Consider the following 10,396-nt stretch of genomic DNA (forward strand, 5'->3'; position numbering starts at 1 on the left):
CTAACCCCTCCAAAAATACAGGGGGGGGGGAAATATCCAATCTTTCTTCCCACCATAAAATAAAATAAAATAAAAACTCAGAAGGCTCAGGCCCTCTCAGGTGTCCAATGTATATTTTGCACCTTTTCTGATTTTCCCGGTCACCTTGAAAGCTCCCCCCCAAAAAAAATATTTTTTAAAAAACCCCAAATCGCCCCAGTGTTTGCTGAAGTGAAATGGTATCTTGTTTGCTTTATTCCTTCCTCCTTTTAAACATGAAAAGAATGCCACCCTCCCTTTGTTTTATCTCCCCGGTGTTTTTTGCACAAATGGAGATGATCAAAGCCTTTGACTTGTGAATAAAACAGACGTTTGCATGAGAGAGATGTGTACTTGCACCATTTGCCTGGGGTTTTTTTTTTTGTCCCCCCACCCCCACCCCTTAACTCCATTTCTAACCTTCATTTTGGTCTCCTGGGAAGGATTCAAACGTTCCAGCTCGCTTCGCGTTCTTTGATTAAGATTTTTTCCGACTCTTTTCTGGGTAAGTCCCAGGAAAAAAAAAAACACGACACAGCTCGTCCTGGATTTGCAACTGTTCCGTTTCGCGACCGTTTGAAGTTATGAGGAGGACACGGGGGGGGGGGAGTGCTTTGTGATCGGTCCTCACAAGTCACACTTAAGACCATTGCAACATTTGGGCACTTGGCAACAGATAAGGATTTACAACTGTTGTAGCCTCTCAGGGCGAGGCCATGAGAACAATGAGCTGACAATTAACCAGTGGAACTCCTGGCCTCCAGACGTTGTAGGTGCTCCAACAGTGGAAGATTGGATAACCATTGGTCTGAAATGGTCTAGGGTTTCCTGCCTGGGCAAGGGGTTGGACTAGATGACCTCCAAGGTTCCTCCCAACTCTTGTTATTTTACTATTCTTCCTTCCTTCCTTCCTTCCTTCCTTCCTTCCTTCCTTCCTTCCTTCCTTCCTTCCTTCCTTCCTTCCTTCCTCTCTTTCTCTATCTTTTCCTTCCTCCCTCCCTCATCACTGGAAGATTTCAAGAAGAGATTGGACAGCCATTTTCCTGAAATGGTGTAGGGTCTCCTGCTTGAGCTGGGGGGGGGGTTGGACTAGATGACCTCCAAGGTCCCTTCCAGCCTCATAATGTTATGATAATTCCTGGGCAGCTCAAGAAAGGTAAGGATCAGTTTCCCGGCTACTGGTGACAGCAGGATCAGTAGCATCCACAGAGTTGATGGTGATCTTTCTCTCTTCCTCTCTTCCCCTTTTCTTTCTCCTTTTCCCACTATTTCTCTCCCCCCCTCTCTCCACTCTCTCTTCTCTCATTCTCTTTGTCTCTGTCTCTCTCTCTCTCTTTTTCTCTCTCTCCACTCTCTCTCTCTCTTTCTCCCTGGCTCTCTTTCTTTCTCTCACTCTCTCTTCCCCCCTTTCTCTCTCTTTCTCCTTTTCCCACCCTTTCTCCACTCTTTCTCTCTTCTCTCCCTCTCTTTGTCTCGTTCTCTTTCTCTATTTCTCTCTCTCTCTCCACTCTCTCTCTTTCTCTCTTCCCCTTCTTTCTCTCTCTTCCCACTATTTCTCTCTCCCCCCTCTCTCCGCTCTCTCTTCTCTCATTCTCTTTGTCTCTGTCTCTCTCTCTCTCTTTTTCTCTCTCTCCACTCTCTCTCTCTCTTTCTCCCTGGCTCTCTTTCTTTCTCTCACTCTCTCTTCCCCCCTTTCTCTCTCTTTCTCCTTTTCCCACCCTTTCTCCACTCTTTCTCTCTTCTCTCCCTCTCTTTGTCTCGTTCTCTTTCTTCCTCTCTCTTCCTCCCTCCTCTCTCTCACTCACTCACTGTCTCTCTCCTCCTCTCTATTTCTCTCTCTTCCTTTCTCTTCTTCTCTCTCTTCCTTCCTCTCTCTCTCTCCCTCTCCCTCTTTCTGTGTTTATGTCTTGACAGGTTCCTTGCACAGCCAATTCCTGAAACCCGTCTTCCGGGAAAGGCCAAGGTGACTGCAAGAGAAGGCTATGCTCACTTTGGCCACCTTCCCAGCCCCGATTCCTGTGTCCTTCTTCCGGAGGAGAAGGGGCCAGACCTGCCTCCTGGCTTCCTGCAAAAGAGGAAAATGGACAGGGTGGAAAAAAGGAGGCGGGGGTGGGGGGTGTGGGCTGATCCCCAAACTGGGATCTTCTCTCTTTCCTGATGCCTTTTGGCTTCGAGGCTTGCTTCCCCTTCCTTTCTGCTCCCTTCTTTCACCTTGCATCCTTCCCTAGCCTGGATGCATCCTCCACCAGATAATATTTCCTGGCTGAGAATTGCATGCAACCTCCCTTCTTGGCCAGGCAGGCAGGCAGGCAGGCAGGCCAGGAGCAACTCTGAAGCCTTCCTCCTCCTCCTCCCCAACCGTCCAAGGCACGAGATGGCTTGGCACCATTTGACGGACCACCATTTGACGGACCCGGAGGCACAGCTGCCACTTCGAAATGCTTAACCCCTCCGGCACTGGGGGCGGCTTCTTCACAGCCCCAGAGAGGAGATGAAGGGGACCCTAATCAATATTTGTGCTCCTGGGAATCACACAGAGCGAGAGGTCCTTTTTCTCCATCTCTGCAGCCGGCTGGGGTGACATTTCCCCCCCCCAATGCCCCTTTGCCCCGGCAGGGGATCTGGTTGGTCCTGCCCCCTGATTTGGCAGGCTCCCCATAGCTTGGGGGGGGAGGAGGAGGTGGTGGTGCCAGGAAAGCTAATCTTAGCAGCTGTTCCAGGGTGCTTTCTCCCAGCCTGATTAAAAAATAAAAGACAAAGAGATGGCTCCCCCCTCTCCAAAAAAAAAACACACCAAAAAAACCCCCTCCTCTGAATTTGGAGCAGGAAAATCTTGTTCGTCTCCATCTCAATCTTCGCTTCCCCCCCCTTTCCCCCCCCCCAGCACCTCTCCCCTTAATAATTATAATAGCTGTAATTTCCTTTTGCTTGGAGCAGGGAGGGAGGGAGGGGGGGCGAGGAAGAAAAAGGGGGGCCTGTCTCTTTAAGACCGTCAGGTTGCAAGGAGCAGATGGCATCTGCCTCTAGAGCCTTGTTCTTTGTGTGGCTGCACAAAAGAGGGAGGCTGTCTCTCCTGAATTTATTCTCCACCCCCCCACCCCACCCCCCACCGGCCTTTTGTGCTGGGGTGGGGTTGGGTGCAGGAGAATGCAACCATAAGTCCTGGATGGGAAGATGGAAGAAGCGAAAGAAGCAAGGAAGGAGACAGCCTGACATGTTTTGCAAAAGTAAACTTGCATTTGGACAAGATGTGTGCTTGTGTGTGTGTGTGTGTGTGTGTCTTTGGAAGGAGGCAACTTCCAGCTTTCCCTCAACCAGGAGAGATGCAGACCACAATTAGGACCCAGAATTTCCCTGGCCAAGCCCAGGCGGTCATTAAACCAGCCGTGCCCAGCTTTTTTTTTTTTGGCGCGATTGTTCAGCGGAATCGCTGCAGTTGTTAAGTGAAGCACCCTCTCGTTAAATGAGTCAGGCTTCCTCCGTTGGATTTGCTCCTCGTGAAGCCAGCTGGGAAAGTCGCCAGTGGGCGATCACGTGAGCCCCCGGGATGCTGCGACCGTCGTAAATAGGTGCCAAGTGGCAAGCACCTGAATCTGGATCAGGGGGATGCTGCAAGGGTCGTAATTGTGAGGACTGGGTCTTAAGTCACTTTTTTCAGGGCTGTCCTAACTTGGAATGGAGGCTGAACAAATGGTTGTAACTAAAGTTCACCCTGAGGTTGACTCTATGTGTGTTTGTGTGTGTGTGTGTGTGTGTGTGTGTGTGTGTGAGTGACACTGATGAATTCAATCTCTCCTAAGAAGCCAAAGGGAGAAGGAAGCGGGTTCAAAGTTTCCATTTAGATGGGAAAGCTTATACACCCACGAATCAGGCTTTTGTGTTTGTGCGTCTGCAGACACACACACACCCCTTGGAGTCATTGTTGACTTTTAATGAAGGTTTGGAAGTTCCAGCACTTTTCTTGGCAAGATTTCAGAAGAGTTTTGGCCTCAGGTCTTCCTTTGTAGGGCTCAAAGCTTGCGATGGCCCGAGGACACCCAGACGGTCGAGTTTGATGCCCAAGGCAGGGTTTCTCTTGTCAGTTGAAAAGATGGGCGGACTTCGACTCCCAGAATTCCCTTTCTTAATTCTTTCTTTCAGAATTCTGGAAGCCCAGCCAGCAAAGTTGAGACACCTTGTCCTAAAGAGGGGGTTCTCCACGCTTGGCAACTGGAAGACTTGTGGACTTTGACTCCCAGAATTCCCCAGCCAGCAGGCTTTAAGATGGGCGGAACTCAACTCCCAGAATTCCCCAGCCAGCATCGCCCCACCCTCCACCCCCATCCCGGTGCTTGGAGAAAACCCAAAGGTGGGGAAAAACAAGAGGGCTGTCGGAAACCGACAAGGAGGGTTGGTGGGATTTGTCTAAAGACAGTAGCAGGCCGGTGGTCAACTGGCCTTTGCTTCTGATTTTGTAGCGTCCAGGATCCGGTTGCTGCTAAAACTCCGTCGGCTTCATCTTGCAAAGAGCACCCAGCGAGGGACTTCTCTTCTCTTTTCTCCTGCAGCAGCTACACTCCCAGGCCTGTTGCTATGGTGTGTGTGTGTGTGTGAGAGAGAGAGAGAGAGAAAGAGAGAGTGAGTGAGTGTGTGTGTGGGGTGTGTGTGTGTGGAAATATTGCACAGAAGGAAAGCAGCAAGTGAGCAGGTGTCTGTTTTAGACAATGCAGTTGCTTTCTCCTGCTCCGCTGGGAGGGCAAATGGAAGGGTGGGTGCTAGGAAGAGCGGAAAAGGAAGGAAAAAATAAATCAAGGTTGAAGGGGAACGGAAAAAGGGAACGGGGTTCGCACACTGGACGGAGATAGTCCTGATTTTAGAGAAGGTGGATCTGGGAAATGAGGCAGGGGTACGCAGAGAAGACTCGCTTTTGTTAGGGGCCGAGTTAGCAAGTCCTTCTCCCAATCCCAGAGGAATTTATTTATTGATTGTTAAAAAAAAAATAATCTCCTGGATTTGGGAACGGCACGGATCACATCTCTGGAGAAGAAGACTCGCAGAGATTCGTTTCTCCAATCTCACCCTATTTCCCCCACACACAAACACACAAACACATTTTGGGGGGCAGGTACGTCATTTGGGGTTCGGCGTAACACATTTCCTCCTTTTCCTGACAGTGTCTAAATCCAGGACCGGTTGTTTCGTTTTGATTCTGGAGCCGAGGACTGGCTTTGCTCTTTCGAACAGCGTGGAAAGAAGGGCGGGTGGGCGGCCTGGCTACAAAAAATATATATATTAAAAATAAATTAAGCAAGGCCAGGGCAAAACTAAAATTGTGTTTGACTTGGCTTTCGGTCCCATTCATCTGGAATTCGCTCTGGGTAATTCAAGAGGCTCGTTTCCCATCGGCGGCTTTTCCCTTTGGCGAAGGGAAGAGTCCGACGGTTGCGGACTTCATAAAAAGATGCCGAGGCTCCAGAAAGAGTGCAGAGAAGAGCAACAAAGATGATTAGGGGGCTGCAGGCTAAACCAGATAAAGAAAAGGTTGCAGGAATTCGGTAGGTAAATGAACAAAAGACCGGTTGGGGGGGGGAGAAGGATGGGGGGGATGACACAAAAGCAGCCTTCCAGTATTTGAGGGGCTGCCACAAAAAAATGAGGGAGAGAATCTATTCTCCAAAGCACCCGGAAGGTCAGCAGACAAGGAAGAAGGGGTGGAAATTGATCCCAGGAGAGAAGCAGCCTGGAATTAAAGGAGGAGGAGAATTCACCCAAGGAAACAACTTCCCTCCGGAAGTCGTGAAGGCTTTCAAGAAGAGACTGGACAGCCACTTGTCAGAAATGGGATAAGGCATAGGGTCTCCTGCTTGAGCAGGGGGTGGACTAGATGACCTCCGAGGTCCCTTCCAACTCTTGTCATTCTCTAGTCCTTTCCAGCCCTGCTCTCCTTCCAATCTGGTGAGATTTGTCCTCTTCCGCTCAGGGCACATGGTTGCCCCCCCCCCTCCGTGGAAAAATGAAAGCTGAGCAAGGAGGGGGGCGGATTTGCAGATGGGGAGACCCGTTTGGGGGCCAACCCCCCCCCCCGCTAAGTTTTTCCTCTTCTTCTCTTCCCCCAAGATAACCAAATCCCGGCCTCTGCCTGCCCTTCCAACTAATTGACAAACCAAAACAAAATTCTCATCCAAGACCCCGGGTGATTGGAGGCAGCCCCTTCCCCACTTTCACCGCACTGATCCTTTGACATCAAAGTGTTTTTCCAAAACATTAGGGAAGGGGCAAGGTTTGTTGTTGTTCTTTTTTCTGCCTCCTTCTCTCTCTTTCAATCTAAATTTCATTTTGGATGTGCGCCCTTGTGCCCACAGTAAAAAATGACAATAAAGATTATCTTATCTTCTCTGCTTCTCTTCTGCAGCTATTGTTTCCTTTCCTCTCTCTCTCTCTTTCTCTCTCTCTCTTTTGTGTGTGTGTGTGCGCGCGCGCGCGCCATTCTCCCTCCAGTTGAGGGCAGGGGCGTGTAGGGAGGTGGGAGAGGTGTGTGCAGAAAATTTGCACTGTGCTTTTGGGTTTGGATGGAGGCAAAGGCACAGCATTCGGAGAACTTGCAATTCCCAGAATTCCCCAGCCAGCAGGCTTTAAGATGTCTGGATTTCAACTCCCAGAATTCCCCAGCCATCATGGTTTAAGATGTCTGGATTTCAACGCCCAGAATTCCCCAGCCATCATGGTTTAAGATGTCTGGATTTCAACGCCCAGAATTCCCCAGCCATCATGGTTTAAGATGTCTGGATTTCAACTCCCAGAATTCCCCAGCCATCATGGTTTAAGATGTCTGGATTTCAGCTCCCAGAATTCCCCAGCCATCATGGTTTAAGATGTCTGGATTTCAATGCCCAGAATTCCCTAGCCACTTCAATTGTGGGAGTTGAAAGTCCACCCGGTTGAAAAGTTGCCAAAGTTGAAAAACACTGCCAGTAAATCAGTAAATCAGCCCCCGTCCTCGATATTCCTAGCTAGGATCTCTGTTTACTTCTTGGGGAATCAAAGGGAAGAAGAGATTGCTGTCTAAGAATATCCCAAATTTCATACCAGAGGGATGGAGAAGTAATTTTATCAGACCGGACTGGGTCGAGACGGGCTAAGGACGCAAGAGAGAAGCCAGTTGAAGAACGTGGGATCTGTTTTCTGGGTTCACGCAATTCTCGCAACGCGCTAAGCCACGCTCAAAATTTTAAACCCAAGTTTAAACCACCCAAACCTGGGGCAACGTGTGAATGCTTCCGCCCCCCCCCCGTCTTCAGTTAACCTGGTTAAACCTATTGTGTGCGAACTCTGCAAACACGTGAGCCGTTCCTAAACAATTCCTTCCCCCAAATTTACACACCCAATGGATATAACCTGGGGAATATTTCCCACCCACCGCCCCAACAAATCCTCGTCGTCTCGTATTGCTGATGCCGGACCTGGAATTTCCCCCTACTCTTTTTGTTTCCCTCGGCAAAGTCCTCTAAAAGAGGGGGGGAAATTGCCTTCACCCCGAAATTTTTGGAAACTTTGCCAGAGGGCATTTTGGCCTCTGCCCAGAAATGGGAGGAGATGCTGACCAGTGCCTTTACAACCTCCCCCCCCCACCCACCCCCAAATCCAACCCTTGGGCAAGAGACCTTCCAGGCAGAAACCCCCCCTCCCAGGCCCCACAGCCAGATGGGAGGGGTGTTTCTTACAATGGGGGGGTGGGGGTGATGCCCACGCAGATTGGGGAGAAGGGGAGGGGGCGAAAGGGCATCCCACGAGGCTGCAGGAAGGGAGGCTTTGATTCTTTGGGGTGAGGGGGGGGAAGCAAGGGAGGAGAGGGGAGGAGGGAGGACCCCTGCCCCGGGTCTACAGCGCGAGGGGTCCGCAATGGGGAAGAAGGGAAGGACGGCCCAGCTTTTGTCCATTTGTCGACACTTTACCCCCCCCTCCCGCCCCCGAAAAGGCAGGAGGAAGGGGGGGGGACCGGAGTGCGACTCCCACGTGCCTCTGGCCGGGAAGGGGAGCCCAGCCTCGCTCGGCCCCCGCTGCAAAGGGGCTACACACACACACACACACACACACACAAAGACAGAAAGGCACAAAAACAGGGGAGGGGGCGGTCTGCCAGAGCCGGGGGTCCCTCGGCTTGACCTCGCCTTGGGGGGGCGCGCGCCCTCCCCCCCCCTCCTCTGGCTGGCTGGCTCGCTCCCGAGCCGCGCACATCTGGAGCGCGCGCTGCCCCCTCCCTGCCTTTCTCTGCCTCCCTCCCGCGCCGGCGCCTCCGCGCGCCTCTGGCCAGATGTGCAGGCAGGAGCCGGCGGAAGGGTCTGGGGGGGGGCGGGAGGAGGTGCGAAGGCAGGCGGGGGGCTGGATCTACTTTCTGCCAACCAGCAGCCGGAGAGCCAGAGCGGGGGGGGGGGCGGGGGGGGGCGCCTGGGGGAGCGAGGAGGAGGAGGAAGGCGAAGCGGGAGGAGGGAAAGCGGGGGAGAGCGCCGGGCTGCGACTCATTGTGCGAGCGGGAGGGAAAAGGAGCTGCTGGCGGCGGCGGGAGGAGGAGGAGGAGGAGGAAGAAGAGGAGGAGGAGGAGGAGGAGGAGGAGGAGGAGGAGGAGGAGGAGGAGGAAGAAGAGGAGGAGGAGGAAGAGGAGGAGGAGGAAGAAGAGGAGGAGGAGGAGGAGGAAGAGGAGGAAGAAGAGGAGGAGGAGGAGGAGGAGGAAGAAGAGGAGGAGGAGGAAGAGGAGGAGGCGGAAGAAGAGGAGGAGGAAGAGGAGGAGGAGGAAGAAGAGGAGGAGGAGGAAGAAGAGGAGGAGGAGGAGGAAGAAGGGGGCAGCGCTCGCAAGTAGCCCTCGCCCCAACTTTTTTTTTTTTGCACTTCAAGGGCCCCGCCCGCCTCGAAACGGGGTGGGGTGGGGGGTCAAAACCCGGCTTACTCCCCTTGCAACTCGGAGTTGCAAGCCCCCCCCCCTTTGCACAAGTTACTGCATCTCTTGGAAAAGAGGGAGGGGGCGCGCAGGCTGATTTAGGGCTGCGGGGGAGGGTCGCTTAAGGAGACTTCCAGGGAGCTAAGGAAAGCCCCTTCCCCAGTTTTTTTTAAAGCTCTTTTTTTCCCCCAGCCCCCTCTTCTGTTTGGCCAGGGGTCCTTCTTGCGACACCCCCCCTCTTCCCGCGGGGTTCCCCCTCCTCGATCTCCCCCAGGGGCTCATCGCCCCCCACCCACCCGGAGACTCCCCCCCCCTTCACGCTCCGCCTGCGCCCCGTCCGGGGAAGTTTACCGTAACTTTGCAAGGCGGCGGTGCGGGGTTTTTTTTTGGGGGGGGGGAACCCCAGGCGAGAAGAGAAGGGGAAGCGGCGCTCGGAGAAGCCGAAGCGGGTGGCAAGCCGGGCCGGCCGGCTGGGGCTTCTGGGTCCGGGAGTCCTGCCAACTTCCTCCTCCGAGCGATGGTGCTTTGAGTTGGGAGGTCGGGGCAGGGGGCCGGTGGGAGTGGCGGGCGCCCAGCTCCGTCCCCCCCCCTCCCACCCAGAGGCAGCCGGAGCGACATGCCTTCCGTCATGGAAAAATCGGGGATCCTCTCCAGGAGCCGGGCCAAGTCGGCCACCTATGGCCCCCACCCCAATTCCGAGGACGAGAGCAGCGAGGAGGAGCACTCGCACGGTGAGACGGAGGGGTGGGGGGCTTGGGGAGGGGTCGTCGGAGGGAGGGAAGGCAAGCAGGATCGGGCCCGGGGCCCAGCCGTCCCGACCCCCCCCAAAAAAAGTCTCCCGGGCGGGGAACGAAATGGGGGTGAAGGGAGCTCCTTAGAATCTGGCCGCCCTGCTCTCTTCTCTCCCTTTCGAGGTGATCGGCCTTCGACACGGGGGGGAGGACACGGAGGGGGGAGCGAGAGAGCGGGGGACCCCCGTTTGCTGAGGAAGGGTCCCCTTTTTGGCCGGCTGGGAGCGTGCAGATGGCCCGCAACTTGCCAGCACAACAATAACAATAAGGCGGGGAGGGGGGCGAAGGGGAAAGGCAGATGGGCCCGGAGTTTTTAACGTGGGGGGTGGGTGGGTGGGTGGGAAGGAGGGGAGGCCGGAGGTCTGGGTCGCGGGGGTAGCCTTGGAGCAAGCAGCCCCCCCACCTCCACCTGGCTCTTCACACACACACACACACACACACACACACACACACACACGCAGCCAGCGTCCCGCGGTTGGGGTTGCCACGGTGAGACAATGCACCCCCACACACACACACACCCGGGGTGCCCTTTGGCCGATCTCCTGGCCCCCATCCGCTCCGCCAGTTGGGCGAGGAGGAGGAGGAGGAGGAGGAGGAGGAGGAGGAGGAAGGATGCTTCGGGTCGCTGGCCACTTCATCCTCTCCTCTCCCCCCCCCCCGCCAGCCTAAAATT

At 54.1% G+C, this 10,396-nt stretch overlaps 1 protein-coding gene across 1 annotated transcript in view; it reads left to right on the forward strand.

Moving 5' to 3' along the window:
* Positions 1-9,545: 9,545 nt before the first annotated feature.
* RCOR2 (REST corepressor 2) overlaps positions 9,546-10,396 on the forward strand; it is a gene marked incomplete at both ends in the record, with an annotated part of 6,261 nt that continues 5,410 nt past the window's right edge. Inside the window, one exon of the mRNA XM_083373964.1 lies at positions 9,546-9,660. Within this exon, the coding sequence (XP_083230090.1) occupies positions 9,546-9,660 (115 nt within the window). The remainder of the gene's footprint in view (positions 9,661-10,396) is intronic.

The sequence above is a fragment of the Vipera ursinii genome (assembly GCF_947247035.1).
Source record: "Vipera ursinii genome assembly, chromosome: 15".
NCBI classification, from domain to species: Eukaryota; Metazoa; Chordata; class Lepidosauria; order Squamata; family Viperidae; genus Vipera; species Vipera ursinii.